This window comes from Alnus glutinosa, chromosome 4 (assembly GCF_958979055.1).
Source record: "Alnus glutinosa chromosome 4, dhAlnGlut1.1, whole genome shotgun sequence".
Classification (NCBI taxonomy): domain Eukaryota; kingdom Viridiplantae; phylum Streptophyta; class Magnoliopsida; order Fagales; family Betulaceae; genus Alnus; species Alnus glutinosa.
In genome coordinates this window covers 17,679,374-17,700,869 of record NC_084889.1, presented here as the reverse complement: position 1 = coordinate 17,700,869, position 21,496 = coordinate 17,679,374, and the positions used below count along the sequence as shown (strand labels likewise).

The following is a 21,496-nucleotide window of genomic DNA, read 5'->3' as shown; positions in this document are numbered from 1 at the left end:
CCGTAAACAGTAGACAATTAGCTTGTAGAATATCAACTTCAAAAGATAGAGCAAATTTCTAGGAGAGGTTCAAAATATACCGAACCCAGAAGATTGAGGGTGGGTTAGGGGAAACTAAGCAACCAAGTAAGCGGAAGGAGCCACGTTGTGGTAAAGCAAGAGGGGCCGATTCCAGTGGAAACGGATCAGCACAGTTGAGAACCGCCGTTAGGGCTTGTAGGTTGAGTGGAGAAGAATCCATTTAAAGAAAGAAGGAAAAACTGAGTAGGTTGAAAAGGAAAGAAAGAGACGTGATATTGATAGTGATAGTGAAGTGTATGATCCTGAGTCATGGAATACGGAAGAGATTAGAGACAGTGTGTGAAAAAAGGTTGAGAAAATTAAACCTTACTCTGGTTAGAAAGAAAGGCGGAGTCTCTCTTACTAGAAAAGTGATAGAATTGTATTCAAGAAGTTGGCTCCAGAGGGAGTTGGCTCAAACGGGGTTTTAGTACCCTATTGGTTGAGCTGTTTTCAAAACGGCTTAAAACATTTTGAGCTTTTTTAGGCCTTAAAACGGCTTAAAAAAAAAATGAGGGCTCAAAAACCTAAATTTTTTGTAGTGAATCGAGACTCGTCTTCCAGTAAAGTATGAGCCTAGTATATGCACATTATCATCATATATATGATAATAGTTTTATTAAGAAAGGTCCACATACATGTGTGGTGAACGGCTCAAACTGCTCCAGTTAATTAGTAGGTTACTTCCACAGCAGATTTGGAATCAAATCTTATATAGCGGACAACCACTTCATTACAAATATGTACAAAATGGCTTTCATTCACTTCTCTGGCAAGTAATACCAAACTTCAAATTGAAGGTACAAGATGAGTGGACGGTGTTGCAGCCTGATCAGAGGATGGGATGTGGGGGCTGACTTGGGAGCGATATTTAGCGCTGGCTAACACATGTGAGTTGGCTTAGACGACCACAAAACTGGATTCAAGATTTTCAGTTACTGCTGCATCATGCCACACCACCACGTGGTCTACCTTTACAGAGAGAACAGGAGTGTCATAAGTGGATGGTCTAAACGCCACGGGGAGATGATTGAGGTACAACCTCTTTGCACAACTTTGGCACAACCCACTCACAATGAGGTGGAGCCCATACACGTGGGTCCCACCTCATTGTGAGTGGGGGTTGTGCCAAAGTTGTGATGGGGTTGTATATTTATCATTTCCCAACGCCACGTGGTCTACCAAAATATATTTTGGAAAATATATAATTAAAAATTTGCTCTCAAAAAATAAAATATTAAAATTTTTATTTGGACCGTAACTATTAATAGAGATATTTAATTTGGTAAAAGAAAACTAACAAGACTGGTTAATTATAAGTGTTTTTGCCCTAAAGCTTGTTTCTTTATTTTTATAAATAAATAAATAAATGATGGTGGTGTAACGTAATCAAAACTAGAAAGTCCCTAGTGTACCATGTTTGATGGTTTCAGTTATTGTCGGTTGCGTAGTTTCCGTAAAACAAGTTGAAAACAGTGTATGGGAACTCACCGGATTAAGACCGGGTAGACAAAGACAGAGATGGACGTAATGAATTATGAAGAAACCAAGGCAGTTAATGCGTGACTCCTAGGGTAGACCACTTGTACACATGCCCTTCCCCTCCCAAGTCCCCACCCACCACGCCCACCTAATGTGGGTCCTGTCCAATTACGCACCCCTCCAGGCTCCAGGTCACCATCACCCCCTATCAATTTCACGCTACATATCTACCCTGTTCAGCACTCAATTGTCAGCAATTGTGGGGATCAGAGACAGAGAGAGAGAGAGAGAGAGAGGACAGTGTGTGTGAGGGCCAGGACAAACCGACCTCTCCGCAGTAGTCACCCTATAACGTAACCCCACGTGGAGTCATGATCACGCATGGGACTCGTCACTACCGCTGTGGGTCCCCCGCTACCCGACCGATTTCGTATCCGTACACTTTCCCTGCATCAATGTTAGCACCAGTACCATCCCTAAATTTATCCTCTCAAACAAACACTTGGCACGTTCCTAATTAAACGGGTGTACGTTTGACTGATGTTTTTAAGCCACTAATTTAAGACATTAGCAGATAAGCTGAGATCGATTTAGCAAACAAAAACCACTCTATTTATCTTCTCTATATTTTCGATTAATTTACTACTGCAGATACATTAGAACACATAAACCCCCCCAAAAAAATACAAATTAAAATAAGAAAACCTAACATAAAAGTTAGTTGCACATGCACATCAAAGATCACACCCAGACACCTTCCAGAATCATCAAAATAAGCCCCAAAAAGCAATTAAAAGAAGAAAAAAAGAAAGAAAAAGGATATAAACAATTTGCATAGAAAAACAGTCATATGCATAATTTCACATAACTCTCTCAAATTCTTCTCATTTTTTTTTTCTTTGTTTTTGTTTGATTTTTTTTTTTTTTTTTTTGAGAGTTTTCCCCCTTTCTTTTTCAATAGTAAAAGGGTGAGAGAGATTTACGGGAGATAGAGACTTGGGTGGTCTTGGTCAGCCCATTGACTGTGACTCCAGTATGCTTGATCAACGGTGTTAGGAAGATCAAACAAGCTGTGATCCCCACTGATTTGCCAATCAAACGATCCGAATCCCCCAACGCTCGATCTGTTCTGCAACGCTGATAAATCGACGGGGCCCGTCTGATCCAGCAGCCCACCCGTGATCTCCTGCATCTTCAATTCCTCAGGAACCAGACCGCCCATCACCTTCTGCTCCTGCTGCTGCCACTGCTGCTGCTGATTCTGTTGAACCTGATGATGCTGATCATGTCCATGTTGATTCGACCTAAACGGCGTGATCTCCGCAATAGTGTTAAACCCAAACGACAATGCCTCGTTCGACGCCGTTATGAGGCTCGTGAAACTCCCAATCTCCGAGAATATCCCACGGTCCGAGCCTTGTTCCAGCAACCCCGTAGGCTCGAAACTAGGGTTAGGAGTGAAAAGCTTCGAGTCTTGGACGTTCAACAAATTGGAGGCTGAGCTCAAAGAAGGCCCCTCCGTGACCGCCGAAACCGCCTCCGTGGCAGCGTTATTTGTGGCTGTGAGACTGGAGCTCTCGCTGCTAGAATGAGAGTTGGACTTGCGCTCTCGCTGCTGCTGCTGCAGCTGCGGAGCTGATGCGTCGGAGGAGGACCTAGTCTTGGAGCGCTTGGCCTTCCGGCAGCCGCCGCCGACTGGGACGTTGCGGAGGACGCCACCTTTGGTCCAGTAGCGGCGGCAGCTCTTGCAGAAATGGCGGGGTTGGGAGAGGTTGTAGTTGTTGTAGTAGCAGAACTTGGTGTTGAGCGAGTCGCACCGCGGGCACTTGAGAGCCTGGTGGTGGTGCTGGTGGTGCTGGTTGTGATGCGGTCGAAGCCTCCGGTCCCCTCCTCCGCCTCCTCCTCCGCCTGTGCCGCCTCCGAACAACCGGCCACCCCCTCCGATCGAATGGATGTCTTGCATTTCGCTAACCCTCCCTGGCTCCCCTCAATTTTCACGAAAGAGTACTCTATCTCTTCGGTGTTTGAATCCCCAAGTTGTTACGAAGAATTCTGGAGGCTAACAATCACATGCTAGCTTGGAAGTTTCAGATTAAGTTTTCTCGGATATTTTCTTGGGAAAATGCTGACTATGACTGGGAAAGTTCTCTCCCCAGGACTCACTGTTTTATGTGTGTATGAGAGAGAGAGAGCACAGAAAGAGTTTCCAAACTCTCTGACAAATATCCCTGCAGATCTTCCAATTCTATTTTCGTTTCTTTTTCTTCCAAATTACGGAAACAGCCCTGTAGATTAAACAAAATGACAACCGTCCACAATAGTTATGTGAAATTACCTACTTAGGCCTATTGATTATACGGACTTTTACTGAAACTATAGGCGTTATTTGGGAACTTTGAGGATTTGTAGAGATGTTGACTAGACATGTTTGGACAAGGGAAGATTGTACGGCCATGGAGGGGGATCGAGCCGTCCACGTGGACGGATGAAGGTCATGGAGAGTTGCTGTCCACAAAATCTGGTTGTCGCGTTGTCGGCCACACTAATTTTATCATCTGTGCTATCCTCGTGTCAGTCACCACTGGTCCACTGGGCGCCACGTCGCCTACTGTCATTCCTCAGCAGTACACGGTACATGATTTTGTTAACAGTGAAGGTTTAGGTTTCCGTACCTTCAATCTGAGACTGCGAACTGGTAGTGCCAGATTGTAAGTTAGTATTAAATTATTTTAAGGTACTTTAAACGTTTTGGGTGCGCAATTATTTTGTATTTATTTAAAAATTATGATTTCAGAAAAAATAAAAAAAAAAATTTATGTTTAGATGATTTAAAAAATATAAAATGAAATTGACAATATATGTTTGGAAATGTGAATTAAATTAAAAATAATTGAAAAAAAAAACTAAAACTAAAACTAAAAATAAAAAAGAGAATAGCTTGGCCACACTAGACACTTGGGGTAGCCACCACCCCTATGTTGTAATGCCCCAAAAATAAATATAATTTTTTTTTTTGTCCTATAAATCCATTTTATTTCTTATTCGAACATTCAAGCATCCCATTAGAATGTTAGATGTTTACCCTATTCAAACTTTCGACATCTAATAAGCCCCGAATATTGCATATTCAAACCCTTTAACTCACATATATTAATTCCTTAACATTGTTATTTGTTTAATTTTGTTTTGTTTTTATGTTTTAGGGTTTTATATGATAGATGCAAGAATTATATGGAAATTGGGCTTAAAATGACACTTTGAAAGCATGCAGAAGGCCTTGGGATCGAGCACACTAGTAGAAGGGCTAAAGCGCACCATCGCTCAAGCACTCCATCACCTAGGCTCGAGTGCACATCCATTGGGCTCGAGTGCATACGGGCATACAGTACACAGTAGGAGTCCATTTTCAACTTGGACTTGAATTTCATAAAAGGAAAAGAGTTATTCGCATTCTACTCGAACTATGAGACTTATTTATGATTTTTCTAGGATTTCTAAGGTTTTTGGGCCTCCTCTAATTCCTATAAATAGGTGTTTCAACATTGAAGAAAGACACTATGCTACTTAGAGAAAATTTTAGTAAAATACTTCTTGAAGGCTTGAAGAGTTGAAGATGAGTAATCATAGCATGAGGCCATTTCAGCAGCGTTATAAGCGGCTAAAACCCTTTGTAGGGTATTGATGTAGCTCTATTCAAGCACAATGGTTTGATAGTATCTTAATTTAGAGAATTTTAGTTTATGCATGTCGGTTGTATAATTATAAGAATTGCTACAATTTGATATTGTTCTTAATATTTTAGTGCAATTGTTCTTAAATTCAAAACTAATATTGGTGAAATTCATCTCTTGTCTTAGAAAGCTTTTTATCTTTATTGAACTCAAATCATTATTATTTTTAGTGATTATGAGAATGATGATTATAATTGACATATGATCAAGAGAATTAGATAGGCTATGCCTAAGGAAGACGAATCATACTACACCCTAGTTTAGTGTAATTTAGGTAAATGGTCAGTGTCAACCGAAGTTGGTTTATACTATTCCATTGATTGTATGTATCTTAGTGGTTAGGTGGACGGTCTGTGTCAATCAAAAATGGATTACACTTATTCTTTAATAAGGTAATTTCTTGTTTATTTATAACATGCATAGAATGAATTTATCTTATTTGAAAATTGAAATTGACTTCTTAAATAAATAACAAGTGTGTGCACAAGGTGTCAACAAAAATAAGCACAACAGAAAGTAAATGACACAGAGATTTTTGTTGACGAAGTGGAAACTCAATCAAGAGAAAAACCACTCTAGGGCAGCCAAACCCAGGAATTCTACTATTCAGAAGACAAAGCTAGATACAAGATAGTAACACTCACATATACTCGATGCAGTGGTCGTACCTTGCTCTCTGACGTGTAACCCAACATGAACGCTTCCCAACCAGGTCTCCTACCTAAAGGGGTCTTCAATGGAATCTTTTACGTTAGGGCCAACCCCTAAAATAGACTTCAGATGTATCATAGCAACAGCACACTTGAAATGGCTTCATAGGAAAAATCACGTCTCTGAGCAGTTGTGGAATTCAATACTGAATTCTTGCAGTTCTCAATGCCAGGGGCCTCTATTTATAGGCTGGGGGCTCAAATGAGCGTTAGGCAAAATATAGCTGGGCACCGTCGGAACGGTGGTCATGGCCGTCCGGATGGACAACTGTGCGACAGGATTTTCTGAAAATTTCGCTGAGAAATCTTTCCTGTTTAAGAGCCGCGTCCGGACGGGATGGCACATTGTCCGGACGGTCGCACGTTTGCTGCAAGTAATTTCCTTATAAGGCTTCGCATGTCCGGACCATGGGGGATGAGCGTCCGGACGGCTGAACTTCAACACGCAATTTCCATATCTGCTATTCGTGCGTCCAGACCATGAGAGGTAGCCGTCCGGATGGTTGAAGTCGAATCGACAATTTCCATATTAGTTGCACGCGCGTCCGGACCAAGGCTGATTGACGTCCGGACAATGATATTTGAATTGCGATTCTTGCCTTAAGGAGACGCGTGTCCGGACGGGATACCACATTGTCCGGACGGTTGAATCAGTCTTCCCATATTTGAACTTGGAAAGAATCTGAAGCTGGTCGAGTACTCATAGGCGTCCGGGCGGGCTGCTGAGATGTCCGGATGGATGCAAGCTGGATAGAAACTTCTCGACACAGTGGAGGGTCCGGACGGAAGTGCACGTCATCCGGACGGATGATGCTTGGTCTGACTAGCATCCGGACGGTATGGCATGTCGTTTGGACGGATGGAACAGTGGTCAGATGTGCGTCCGGATGGGATGGCTCGATTGTCCGGACGGCTGACAAGGAACTGAAATCTTCGATCTTTCACGCAGTGCAAAGTCTTCTAAGAGTGCTCTGAATAGTGGAATCCTTGTTTACAGCATCTTTACACACACAAGTGATTTTGTCCAGAATGAGGCCAAAAATACTAACAAACTCCCCCTTTGTCCATTCTGGGACAAAAATCACTTGACCGGTTTGGAAACATATTCCCGCTTCAAACACAAAAATTACTCCCCTTTTTTGTCACAAAGGGACAAAGGGTAAAACAGAGTAATAACAAAACTAACTGTAATAAAAATTACTCCCCCTAATGGTCTCAGAAGGACCCGGAAAACAGAGTAATATAAGTCAAATAGTTTTACAGACAAAAGGAAGGGAAACAACAAGCTGAATGGAAGAAAAAGGAGCAGCATGGTTAGGTCCTTCACAAGTATAGGAGCACACGCATGTATCCCTGTCTTGAGAAATTAGACACAAGGCATGTCAAAATTATCCAAACATACAGTCGATAGACAAGGATAAGATAGGCACAGATTCCCTTGCAACTCGAGTAACAAAAGTAGCGCTATTAGCTCATGCAATGTGTGGGTGTGTGGAGACCTTTTCCCATAAGGTATGACTTTCAATATTTTGACCAATAGCAACCAGATTTTCCTAGACAGGAGAGAAAATAAATGGACGATAAGCCAAAAGTCAAACCTTACTAGGGCCTAGCCACCCTCATCTGATACACTCCCCCTGAGATGTAGCACGTAAGTGATTTACTTGTACCATGAAGGACAACGTAAATGTTTACTTGCACGTAGAGGGCAAGGCATAAAGCAAATGTAGCACATAAGCAGTGAATATACACTTTAAAGCATAGAATTCATATGATTAACTGCTTGTTTCTTATGGTGCTGCAAACTAAAGGGAATGCCAAAGTTTATAGGTGCTAGGTTCAACTAGCATGTGGTCAATTTGGTCATCTTATCAAACACTTCTTTTCTTATCCAGAATTTCTAGAAACAAAAGGTCAGAGAAGGAAAGATGTACCTTATAGGGGAGTTGGAGATAGTGCACATTTTTCATCGCATGAGGAAAATAAGCTATCAATCAAAACAAGTGAGCAGGAAACCTTTGCATATGTCAGATTTTTGTTCTCAACCATATGTAAGAATAATTCATCAATGCATAGTGAACTAATAATCCAAGAAAAATACATGAGAGAGCTGACATACCTTAGAAGGGACCAACCTGCTACAACCTCCCAATTTTTATTTTTATTTTTTTTTTATAAAAAAAATGCAATATGGAAAAAACGTCATATGCAAGGCAAAATCAAACCTGATGATGCCAATACAGAAAAACAGTCGATCGACCTGCTTTTTCTGTCTTCCCCAATAAACACCTGCAAAGATCTCCAAACAAAATATAGTGGGCCAAAACAAAGTACCACTGGTTCCTAGATTGCAAATAAAATATAACAGAAAAATAAGCAATCAAACCTGATGCCATAGGATTAGGAACCAAATCCTAGGCATGAACACCCGAATCTGTTAGGTGCGTCTGTTCCCCCTCATGGGGTGACGGTCCTTCTTGATCCAAGTCTGCCTTCCTGTGGGTGGTTGCTGGTATGACGTCATCATCCACTCCATCATATTCTGCATCCAGATAGGTGGCTCATTGTGGTGTTGGTCTACTTCCACCTTTTGTGGCCATCTAAGGTGCTTGGCCAGTACAAACCGTTGCTGAGGCCATTGATACTGAGATGCCTGGACCCAAGGAGCATGAGACCAAGGTGCTTGATGAGCTTGATGCCTTGGTGCTTGTCTCCATGGTGCTTGATAAGGTGCCTGATGCCATGGAGTTTGATGCTGGGCCGTAGGTCTAGTGCCATGACGGGCTTGTCTGGGTACTTCTTTCTTGGCTTTGGCCTTTTGTGCTTTCAGAAGGGAGCACTGAGGATGAACATGCACACTTAGACCGCAGTGATGGCATATAGGAGGTCTTCTAATGGAATGAGGCTCCTGAGTGCCTGGAACATCATCGTTGACCTTGTCCTTCCCTTTATCTTCAACAGTGGGAGGAGGCTCTAAGGCTGTAGGCTTCACAAACACAATGTTTGAGGAAGAAGGAGCATCAGAAGAGGAAGCTACATACCCGAGACCAGTCTTATCAGTTGGGCTCTTCTGGATAGACAGCATACGAGTAAGCTTTTCATTAGTGACTCTCTCTAGTTGGAGCTGTGTCTCTAGTAGCTTTTCCTCGAGCTCTTGTATTCTAAGCAGCAATGAACTCTTTTCAGTTTGCAGGGTGTTCAGATCATAGAGGTGCGGCTTACGACCTTCTCTCAGCTTCTCATACTCTAAATAGAGTGTCTTGTAGGCTTCCTTGAGCTCTACCTCATTATCACTATGCTCCGAGTAATACGAGTCTTCTTCTTCAACATGTGGGGCTGCAAAGGCAAGAAATTTTTCAGACTTTGGAGCGTCTTCTTCTGACTCATCACTGAGAGTCACGTTGTATGCCTTCCCTTTGCCCTTCTTAAGGTTCCCACAATCAGCCCGGATATGCCCAAAGCCTAAGCATTCAAAACATCGGGGTCCTCTGGGGTCTTTCTTCACTTCTTCCTCAGGTTCAGCTTCTCTGGGAGGTTTCTTTACTCTTTCAAAAAACTTCTTCTTGAACCAATCATCTTTCATTAGTCTTTTGAAATTCTTGGCTAACATAGCCACAACTTTTTCTTCATCCTCAGAGTCATCTTCAGATGAGGCTTCTACCTTCTTCTTGGAAGCCTTTAGGGCAATGGTCTTCAACTTCTTGACCGGGGGTAGAGACAACTCATATGTTTGAAGAGATCCTACCAGCTCTTCAATCTTCATTTCCTCAAGATCCTTGCTTTCCTCAATGGTGGTCACCTTGATCCTGAAACGCTCAGACAAAGATCTTAGAATCTTTCGGATGAGTTTTACATTCGAGATAGGTTTCCCAAGACTCACCATGGAGTTCCTCAGGTCACTCATCTTGGAGTAAAACTCTCCAAAAATCTTTTCTTCCAACATCTTAATTTCTTCAAATCTCGAAATCAACATTTGAAGTTTGGCAGATTTAACAAGTTTCGTGCCTTCATATGTTGTTTCCAAGATTTGCCATGCTTCTTGGGCTGATTCACAATTTGAAATTTTTGCAAATTCAAATGGAGAAAGTGTCTGGCATAGAGCATGGAGGGCTTTATCATTTGAAAGGCGTGCGTTCTTTTGAAGGACTAGTTCAGGTGTTGCATCCTCTGGTTTAGTCCAACCAGTTTCAACAATACCCCAACAGTCAATAGATTTCAAAAAGAAATGCATACGTGCCTTCCAATAGCCATAGTTCGTATCATCAAAGGCAGGAACAAAATTAAGAGTTTGAGACATAATATAGAAGTTAAAAAAAAAAAATAACACTTAAGAATTAAATCTACACAGAGTGTACCAAGCTCTGATACCAATTGAAAATTGAAATTGACTTCTTAAATAAAAAACAAGTGTGTGCACAAGGTGTCAACAAAAATAAGCACAGCGGAAAGTAAATGACACAGAGATTTTTGTTGACGAAGTGGAAACTCATTCAAGAGAAAAACCACTTCGGGGCAGCCAAACCCAGGAATTCCACTATTCAGAAGACAAAGCTAGATACAAGATAGTAACACTCACATATACCCAATGCAGTGGTCGTACCTTGCTCTCTGATGTGTAACCCAACACGAACGCTTCCCAACCAGGTCTTCTACCTGAAGGGGTCTTCAATGAAATCCTTTACCTTAGGGCCAACCCTTAAGATAGACTTTAGATGTAGCATAGCAACAGCACACTTGAAATGGCTTCAGAGGAAAAATCACGTCTCTGAGCAGTTGTGGAATTCAATACTGAATTCTTGTAGTTCTCAATGCCCAAGGGCCTCTATTTATAGGCTGAGGGCTCAAACGAGTGTCAGGCAAAATATAGCTTGGCGTCGTCTGGACGGTGGTCATGGCCATTCGGACGGACAACTGTGTGATAGGATTTTCCAAAAATTTAGCTGAGAAACCTTTCCTGTTTAAGAGCCGTATCCGAACGGGATGGAACATCGTCTGAACGGTCGCACGTCCGCTGCAAGTAATTTCCTTATAAGGCTTCGCGCGTCCGGACCATGGGGGATGAGCATCCGGACGGCTAAACTTCAACACGCAATTTCCATATCTGCTATGAGCGCGTCCGGACCACGAGCGGTAGTCATCCGGACGGTTGAAGTTGGATCGATAATTTCCATATTAGTTGCACGCGCGTCCGGACCAAGGCTGACTGACGTCCGGACGGTGATATTTGAATTACGATTCTTGCCTTAAGGAGACGCGCGTCCGGACGGGATACCACATCGTCCGGACGGTTGAATCAGTCTTCCCATATTTGAACTTGGAAAGAATCTGAAGCTGGTCGAGTACTGATAGGCATCCGGATGGGCTGCTGAGACGTCCGGACGGATGCAAGCTGGATAGAAACTTCTTGACACAGTGGAGGGTCCGGACGGAAGTGCACGTCGTCCGGACGGATGATGCTTGGTCTGACTAGCGTCCAGACGGTATGGCACGTCGTCTGAACGAATTGAATAGTGGTCGATGTGCGTCTGGACGGGATGGCTCGATCGTCCAGATGGCTAATAGGGAACCAAAATCTTCGATCTTTCACGCAGTGCAAAGTCTTCTAAGAATGCTCTGAATAGTGGAATCCCTGTTTACAGCATCTTTACACACACAAGTGATTTTGTCCAGAATGAGGCAAAAAATACTAACATTATTAAATATGATTAACCATTGATGTAGCGGTGAAGCCAATACTCTTCCCTCACTCTTTCTTATATTTCAATTATCTTTTGCGTTTATTTTATGCACTTTAGCTAACCACAAAATAAACAACTTTTTTAAAGTTATTTTTAATCTTCATACACTTAATAACAACACCCCTGCAATCCTTGAGGTTCGACACCCCCTCTATAGCTTTATCCTACAAGGATTCGTTCTATTGCGAGTGATAATTTATTATTAAAATATTTTTGCTTTAAAAATACCATATCAATTTTTGGCGCTGTTGGTGAGGACTGCTTAACGGTTGCGTTATTAAGTTTTCAAGATTAAATCAAACTTAATTAATTTATGTTTCTCTTTATTTTTACTCTTAATGTTGGTTTTTAATTTTGATTTTAGTTTTTTTTTTTTTTTTTGTTTTTTAAGTTTTTCTCACACAGGTCCGAAGCATTGAGTTCTTTTTTAGCACTCTGCAATCGAGCATACCATCCCTGCGCTCGAGCTCTTCTCTACCAATAGTACGTGTTGTGAGTTTTAAAGAGTACTCACAAGTACACGAATCGTTTGCAATATAGTGTGTGCAAGTGGGAGGTCGAATCCACAGGGAAATGGTCAACAATCAGTGTCTTGCTTAATTAACCTCATTCTAACCTAGTTCCAAGAGTTTTAGGTTTAAACATGCACCAAAAATGCTCAGTAAAAAGGAAGAAATGAAATATGTAAAAGGAGACTAAGGCTAAGGAATCTACCAAACCAAATCCAACAACTCACACTCTTGGTTCCCACTTGAACACCCAAAGAACATTAAGCTTTGGATGTCATTCAAATTTCTTAACCACAAACTCTAGAACCACTAAATGAATCCAACTCAAAGATAAATCACAAAGAGTAACCATTTGAAATCAAATCATCTAATGTATCCATTCAATGAACAAATCACAATGGATATCATCATTCAAACCGATAAAACAATGTATCCATCGGTTGAAACACATTAAATGTCCTATCTCTACCACCAACCACATTCATTGAAAAAGATAAAGCATTAAATGAATGAAACTTGAACAACAAATATGATATAGCATTAAATGTGCAAGTAGTATAACAATAGTGTGAGTGTCATCAATGGAAAGGTTTCATCCTCAACCTTAGTTGAGGTTACTAGCCTTCCATGACTAAGAACACTACAAGAAAATGAAGAACAAACATGGAAATAAAAGAAAGCTTTACAAAGAGAAAGTGTCTAAGAACAAAAACTACTGGAATACACTATGAAATGGACGAAATTAAACCTACCTACTGCTCTCTGAACTCTCTCCAACAAGGAGGCATGGCTATGGCTTTATAGAAGGAAATTAGGGTTAGAAACCCATGTAAAATGACTCCTCTAACCCCCTCTAGGGTTCCTTTCTTGCTAGAGACAACCAAGGTCACGAAACCAGCGTGTTCTGCTGCGAAAATCAGAGGGAGAACTGCTTTTTGTCATGGAGAAGCTTATGATTGGGTGTTCTGGCGCGCTTATGCAAAAGTAAGTTCTGGAAAATTTCGATCGATCGACTTTTATTCGATCGATCAACTTCGGGCAAAATTTCAATCGATCGACTTTTAAGTTCGATCGATCGACTTTTTAGGACTTCCGAATTTCCAAGCATTTCCACATGAAATTTGGCCATTCCTCTCTTATTGACCTATAAAACACAAAAACATCAGAAAATAGCACGGCTAAAGGTCTAACTAATGTAAATCAAGGGGTCCAAATATACAATATTTGGTACTCATCAAATACCCCCAAACTTACATTTTGCTAGTTCCTTAGCAAAATAAAATGAAAAACAAAATCAAAGCATGAAACATAAATCCTCTTTCGTGGGAGAAACAATTGTATTTAGCATATGCAACAAGCCTTTTAAACCCCTAGGACTCCCAAGTGGACGAGTCAAGTCTCATGAGGGTTTGCCAGAAATGATACCCACAAACATTGAAGTGCTGAATTATCAATTGAGCAAAAATTCTCATTCAAACACATGGTTCACACATCATGAGTATGTTTAACAAAATGAATATCACATCATCATGTTATCAAAAATTGATCAACTCATAGTTAGAAAATTGAGACAACACATGTTCAAAAGTGTAAGGTGTTAATAACATAGAATCATGAGGTTTCAATTTTTCTCAAAGCATGTGTATCAAAAACTCACAGGAGTTTTCATCAGATGAACATAACCAAGGCTTAAATGTGTATTTACTTTTATTCATTATTTTGTGTCGGCTGTGCAATGTTTGACTCCCTTAAGCTTTCTAATTGACCTCTGTAACGAGTGTTGGGCTAGTGACTCCCAAACTAGGTGGTTTTAGGGCACTAGATGTAAAACATCCCTAGGGGCTTACTTACTCAAGTAAAAAAGGCTACGAAGTCAAACTAGCCAAACAAACAACTAATCCTGAAATTCTCATATTTTTACGCGAACACCCAGTGCTTAGTGAGGCAAGGGGCCCGGTTACTCAATGAGAACTCAAATTGATGATACTATATTTTTTATTTATTTATTTATAATAAGCGAAGGTTTCATCAACGAGTCATCCTATAAGTCTCAAGACACACATTCTAAAATCAAATTTCATGCCTCACAGATCCTATGCTACCGTGCATGTGATAAATGATTTAAACATGTCAAGTCTCTATAATCCAATAGATGAGTCAAAAGATTCTAGATTTTAATGACATGCAAAATTCAACATGTTAGACAAACTAATGATATGCAAACCATAGTAAAATGTAACCATGCTCAACTAACAATAAAAGTTTTTTTTTTTTTTTTTTTGGTGAATAAACACAAAATGTCAATAAAAACAATAAATGATAACAAACAAACATGTCTATCCCACCCCCAAACTAAAATGACACATTGTCCCCAATGTGGCGAGAGATACAATACCGAAGTGGGTGATGCAAGCTGGGCATACTGCAAGAGAACATTCCCCCCAAACTTGAACGGTAGACATTGTCCTGAAAATCACAACTGAAACAAAAAGAAACAAGATCAAATGATAAGGAAAAATAATGAGGGTTGCCTCCCACAAGCGCTAAGTTTTCAGTCTTCAACCAGACTTTCCATCCTGACGACAATCATTCCGAGTAACTCGGATCCTCCAAAAGGGTCGTCTCAATCTCCGGGCTCGGTAACTCCAAGAATGGCTTCAGTCTTTGCCCGTTCACTTTGAAAGTACTACCATTCTTTGGATCCTCAATCTCAATGGTCCCATAAGAAAATACTGAACGAACAATGAATGGGCCTGTCCATCGAGATCGGAGCTTCCCTAGAAACAGATGTAGATATGAATTGTAAAGAAGGACTTTTTGACCAGGTTCAAAAGATCGTCTCAATATGTTCTGGTCATGAACCTTCTTCATCCGTGCTTTGTACAACCTAGCACAATCATAAGCATCGTTCCTCAGCTCTTCCAATTCGTTGAGTTGAAGCTTCCTCAATGAGCCAGCCTTTGTGAGATCGAAATTCAGCTACTTAATGGCCCGGTAGGCTCTGTGCTCCAACTCCACTGGCAGATGACATGCTTTTCCGTATACAATACGGTAGGGTGACATGCCAATCGGGGTCTTGAAGGCTGTCCGGTATGCCCATAATGCATCGTTCAAACGAAGAGACCAATCTTTCCTTGACGGGTTCACCGTCTTCTCCAAAATTCTCTTGATCTCTCTGTTTGAAACCTCCACTTGACCACTCGTCTGAGGGTGATAGGGAGTGGCAACCTTGTGCGTGATGCAATACTTCTTCATCAGCTGCTCGAAGACCCGGTTGCAGAAATGCTTTCCACCATCACTAATAATTGCTCGAGGAGTACCAAAATGAGTAAATATAGTGTCTTTTAAAAACTGAACTACAACTCTGTGGTCATTGGTCTTGCAGGCAACCGCCTCCACCCATTTGGACACGTAGTCCACTGCAACTAGAATGTACAGATAGCCGAAGGAGAGTGGGAAAGGTCCCATGAAATCGATGCCCCATACATCAAAGATCTCAACAATATGAATCGGGTTGAGGGGCATCATATTTCGACGTGAAATACTCCCTAGCTTCTGACAGCGCTCGCATGAGACACAATAAGTGTGAGCGTCTTGAAAGATGGTTGGCCAGTAAAATCCGCACTGCAAAATCTTTGCAGCGGTCTTCTTTGCACTAAAGTGGCCTCCACAAGCATGATCATGACAGAAGGAGATGACATTGGATTGGTAAGGCTCGGGTATGCATCTCCTAATGATCTGATCGGGACAATACTTAAACAGGTAAGGATCGTCCTAGAAAAAATTCTTCACCATGGACATGAATTTGGACTTATCTTGCCTCCCCCAATGCAAAGGCATTTGACCGGTGACAAGATAGTTTACTATGTCAGCAAACCATGGTGAGTGAGCATGAGAAATATGCATCAATTGCTCATCGGGGAAGGTCTCAGAGATGGGGATGGCTTCTTTTGTGAAATCCACGGTAATTCTCGAGAGATGATCGGCCACCACATTTTCGGAACCCTTCTTATCCCGAATCTCAATGTCGAACTCTTGTAATAGTAAAATCCAACGGATGAGGCGAGACTTAGCATCATTTTTGGAGAAAAGATACTTTAATGCCGCGTGATCCGAGTAGATGATGACTTTTGATCCCAACAAGTAGGATCAAAACTTATCCAAAGCAAAAACGACCGCCAACAGCTCCTTCTCAATGGTCAAATAATTCAGCTGGGCGTCGTTCAGAGTACGACTCGTGTAATAGATGACATGGGGGAGCTTATCAATGGGCTGCCCCAAAACAGCTCCAACCGCGTAGTCTGACGCGTCACACATGATATCAGAAGGTGTGCCCCAATTGGGGGGGCCGAATGATAGGTGTGGACGTCAAAATCTTCTTCAAGGCCCCAAATGCCTTCTTGCAGTCCTCGTCAAAAATAAATGGGGCCTCCTTAACCAACAACTTGCACAAGGGCCGGGCGATTTTGCTGAAGTCCTGGATGAATCGCCAATAGAATCTTGCATGGCCCAGAAAAGAACGAACCTCTTTCACTGTTCGTGGGGGGGGGGGGGGTGGAGGTTGGATATCAAATCTACCTTTGCCTTGTCTACCTTTGCCCGAGCACAATTCCTTGCTACACCATAAAATGGCACTTTTCCCAATTGAGCACCAGGTTCTTCTCTTTGCACCTCACTAAGACTAACGTGAGGTGATGCAAACACTCCTCAAAAGATGAACTGAATACTGAGAAGTCGTCCATAAATACCTCCAGGAAATAGTCCACCATGTCAGAAAAAATGCTGATCATGCACCGCTAAAAAGTAGCGAGTGCATTGCATAGCCCAAAGGGCATGCGTCGGTAGGCGAACGTCCCGAACGGACAAGTGAAGGTTGTCTTCTCTTGGTCTTCAGGGTCCACAGGGACCTGGTTATATCCAGAATAACCATCCAAAAAACAGTAATACTCGTGCCCGGCCAACCGCTCCACCATTTGATCAATGAACGGAAGAGGAAAGTGATCTTTCCTGGTGGCGGTGTTCAGCTTATGGTAGTCGATGCAGACTCTCCATCCAGACTGTACTCGAGTTGGGACCAACTCGCCTTCCTTGTTCTGCACGACCGTTACTCCAGCTCGCTTGGGCACGACATGAATGGGGCTCACCCATTTGCTGTCAGAGATTGGGTAGATGACTCCTGCATCCAATCTCTAATATGGAAAGGACCTTATTATGACAAGTTTCAGTGTCATAAGCTTTAAGAAGACAATTTTAGAGTTCCAAGAAGATTCTATGAAGTTTCCAACTTAGCAAAAGTCGGATCCCTTGTTCCCATCTGGATGGTCTAGTGAAACGTCCAAACGCCCTCCTGTGTTAAGAAGATTCTGTTAGCTCAACGTTGCATCCGTCTGGACGTTAGGGCAACACTTCCGTACGCTCTTTAGTGTTCGAGAAGAATCCAGATTTCCTTTGTAGACACGGAATGGGAAAGATAGCTTGCAACCATCCGGACGCTAGGGCAATACCGTTCAGACGTGGCCTTAATATGGAAACGCGTGAAGCGTGTTATGGAAAGGCGGTTGCACAGTTCACCGTCCGGACGCTCTATGCCTCTGTCCGGACGCCGCCTAGAGAAATTCAAATCAGTGGCGATTAAGGTCTTCTAAGCCTATAAATAGAGGCCTTTAGGCATGTATTATTTACAAAATTTGGTATTGAATTCTCTAGAGCCTAGAGAGGGTGTTTAGGTAGAAATTGTGAAGATTTGCTAGCTCTCTAAGTCCTGCTCGGTGCATGGTTCTTGTTCGTGCGAAGTCTAGCTTAGAGATGAGCCCTAAGCTAAAGGAATCCATTGAAGAACCCTTTAGATGGGAGACCTGAATGGGAAGTGTTCACGTTGGGTTATGTGTCAGAGTGCAAAGTACGATCATTGGATAGGGGTATGTGAGTGTTACTGCGTTGTTACTAGCTTTGTCTTCAGAATAGTGGAATTCCTGGGTTTGGCTGGCTCAGAGTGATTTTTCTCTTAATTGAGTTTCCACTTTGTTAACAAAATATCTGTTTCATTTAAATTGTGCACTTTGACATTTTCTTACACATTGTTTGCACACACACACACGGTAAATTTGAAGTCTCTTTATTTTCAATTGGTATCAGAGTGGGTACACTCATGTTTGGATTTATTTCCTGAGTGTGATCCATATTTTTGTTGGCTTCTTTTATTATGAATTCTTCTAAGTTATCTGAAGAGAATTATGATAATAACCTTCTTGAGGATTTTCTTAAATTGAGTAAATTTTTTAAAAATTCCAATAAAGATCTCAAAAAGGTTAAACAAGAAAAAGAGTCTTTATTCATTAAATTATCTGAATCTCATGCTTTGATTGACTCTTTGAAATCTGAGAATACCATGCTGTTTACCACTATTGATACACTTGAGAATAAATTAAAAGAATCTGAAGATCTCTTGAAAAAATTCTCTAGTGATAATTTAAAAAGTATGTTTTGTATTCATATAGATATTTCTAACAAGTTTGACTTAATTATTGATGATTTGAGTGCTTCTACTTCACATGCTTTTGATTCTGAATTAGATTCTATTGTTATTAAGCTGGTGATAGTAGATACAGCTTGTTTAGATAATTCTGGAAATTTTGCTTAATTGATGGTGTGAAGCCTAAGTCCAAGGAATTAGGAACACAAGGTAAGTTTGTTCCTACTTGTCATTATTGTGGGAAGATTGGTCATATTAGACCAAATTGTTATATGTTGAAATCCCACAGGCCTTGGAATAAGCAGGTTGCTCCTAAAAAGGACAATAGTGTGAAACCTTATTTTGATAAATATGTCCCACCCCATAGAAGACATTTATCTCAATAGGGTAAGAACTTTGTTTTGTGTAAGAATGCTAACCTTAAAATTGTAGAGCTTGTCAAGAAGCATTTTAGCAAACGAAGTTAGCCTACCTGCCATCACTATAGTGTCACAAGACACATTAGGCCACACTGTCATCAGATCCGGCATCAAAAACCTCAGATCAAGAATCAAGAGCCATAGACAGGTAAGTCTAGCTCTAAACCTTCTATGCCTCATCATGCTTTTCGGCAAAAACGACAATATCCTCAAAGGGGCTCTCCCTCATGCCGTCACTGTGGTAAGTATGGCCACACCAAGGTCAAATGCTTTAAAGTGAAGCCTCACAAGCCCAAGAAGAGTCAAAGCTATGAAGGGCTTGTCAACATGATGAAGAGTGTCTTAGTAAGATTGAATTTGGACATGGCTTACATCCTTGCCTCTTTGGTAAATAAGGTATGGGTAAGGAAGAATGAGACCATTCACCCCTCGAGGAGGAATGGATCCACCTAGTTGGTGAGGTCACACATGCCTAGGATTTGGGTTCCTAATCCTAGAGCATGTCAGGTTTGCTTGCATTGCATTGGGTTTTTCTTATCATATATTTGTTCACATGCTTTGCATTCTTAGGAACCATATTTGTTTTATCCCCAATTTTCTCCTGTTGTCTTGAGGAAAAATTTATGCGGATATTTGATGGGGATGACAGAGAAAGCACGTCGGACAGATGCTTTTCTATCTTGGTAATTCCAAACCTCTCTCCCTTAGGCCAGGTTTGCTTTTACCCTACATGCTAGGACTCGATAGTTTGTCTTTTCTCCATAAGCATGTTTTTGTTGTTTTTCTGTCTTTTTTTTTTAACATAAAAAAAAAAATAATAATTGGGGGAGAAGATGCAGAATTTTTATTTTTTCTTTTGATAGCTTTTCAGATATTGCATGTCTTTTTGCCTCATATCTCAATTTATTGTGCATTGCTTGAATATGATTATATATGATTGAGAGTTTATGTCTGATATCTGCTAAGTTTTCTTATTGCATCTTAATGCTAGATAGTTGCTTTTCTAATGCGATGAAAAATTGTGCACTATCCAAAGCTCCCCTAAGGTATATTTTTTTTTACTCTATAATTTTTAGCTTTTGAAAATTCTGAGGAGAGAGACCTTTTTGCTAAGATGGTCAAATTGACCAACTCGCTAGTTGAACCTAAAACTCATAAATTCTGGCATTCTCTCTAGGTTGCAGCACCAAGTGATAAAAAACATTTAAATTTCAGTAAATATGGATAATTGAAAAGATCCACTGCTTATTGTGCTATGAATCTGTTCTTAAACTTGTCTATATAGAAACAGTCAGTGACCAATCCATTGTAGAAATAGACGGTCATTAAAGGACTAAGTAAAATAAAAGTGCTACATCTTAGGCAGAGTGTATCAGATGAGGGTGGCTAGGCTCTAGTAAAATAAGGTTTGACTTTTGACTAATCTAACATTGATTTTCTCTCTTGTTTAAAAAATTCAGTTGCTTTAAATCATATTGAAAAATTGAAATTGACTTCTAATATAAAGCAAGTGTGTGTGTGCACAATGTGTTAACAAAATAATGCGGAAATTAAATAACACAAGATTTTTGTTAACGAAGTGGAAAACTCAATATGAGAAAAACCACTTTGGGATAGCCAAACCCAAGATATCCACTATTCAGAAGACAAGACTAGATACAAAGTAGTAACACTCACATACCGCTGATGCAGTGGTTGTACCTTGCTCTCTAACGTGTAGCCCAACACAAACGCCTCCCAACCAGGTCTCCTAGCCGAAGGGGTCTTCAATAGAATCTTTTACCTTAGGGCCAACCCCTAAGATAGACTTTAGATTAAGCACAGCAACAGCACGCACAACAACGACTTCAGAGAGATCAACTCAGCTCAATAATCTCACAATATAGCTCTCTAAACACTAATGGAATTCAATACCGAATTCTTGCAGTTCTTCATCCTAGGGGCCTTTATTTATAGGCTGACAATTCAAATATGCGTCTAGCTTGATAAAACTGGGCACCTTCCGGACGATGGTCACAGGCCGTCTGGACGGACAACTGTGCGACAGAAATTTTGAAAATTTCACTGAAAATCTTTCCTGTTTGAGAGCTGCGTCCAGAAGGTGTTACCCTGTTGTCCAGATGGTCACACGTTCGCTGCAAGTAATTTTCATATAGAGGCTTCACGTGTCCGGACCAGGAGGATGGTCGTTCGGACGGTTGATCTGATGCACTTAATTTCCATATTTGATACACGCTCGTCCGGACCATGATGACTGGCATCCGGACGTCTGGATTTGAATTACGATACTTGCCTTATGGATGATCGCTTCCAGATGGGAATCCACGTCGTCCGGACAGTTGCAGCAATCTTCCCATATCTGTGTTTTAGAAAGA

The 21,496-nt window shown here is 41.1% G+C and overlaps 1 protein-coding gene across 3 annotated transcripts; it reads right to left on the bottom strand.

Moving 5' to 3' along the window:
- Positions 1-644: 644 nt before the first annotated feature.
- LOC133866806 (dof zinc finger protein DOF5.4) lies at positions 645-3,773 on the bottom strand. Of its 3 annotated transcripts, none has more exons than XM_062303454.1 (2): positions 2,526-3,773; positions 645-1,032 (listed from the first exon to the last, which is right to left on the bottom strand). In XM_062303454.1, exons 1-2 carry the CDS (start codon positions 3,503-3,505, stop codon positions 1,029-1,031), a joined length of 984 nt encoding a protein of 327 aa, XP_062159438.1. In that variant the 5' UTR covers positions 3,506-3,773; the 3' UTR covers positions 645-1,028. The 3 variants fall into 3 exon arrangements, with proteins under 3 accessions (XP_062159438.1, XP_062159436.1, XP_062159437.1); XM_062303452.1 differs by having other exon boundaries at positions 645-1,028; XM_062303453.1 differs by lacking the exon at positions 645-1,032 and having other exon boundaries at positions 2,307-3,772.
- Between the last annotated feature and the right edge of the window lie 17,723 nt (positions 3,774-21,496).

Excerpts from the sequence above, each read along its gene's own strand:
- LOC133866806 (XM_062303452.1), bottom strand. The coding sequence starts at position 3,505 with ATGCAAGACATCCATTCGATCGGAGGGGGTGGCCGGTTGTTCGGAGGC. Across the intron at positions 1,029-2,525 it reads CACCCAAGTCTCTATCTCCC|ACCACGTGGTGGTGTGGCAT; the intron begins GTAAATCTCTCT and ends CTGTAAAGGTAG.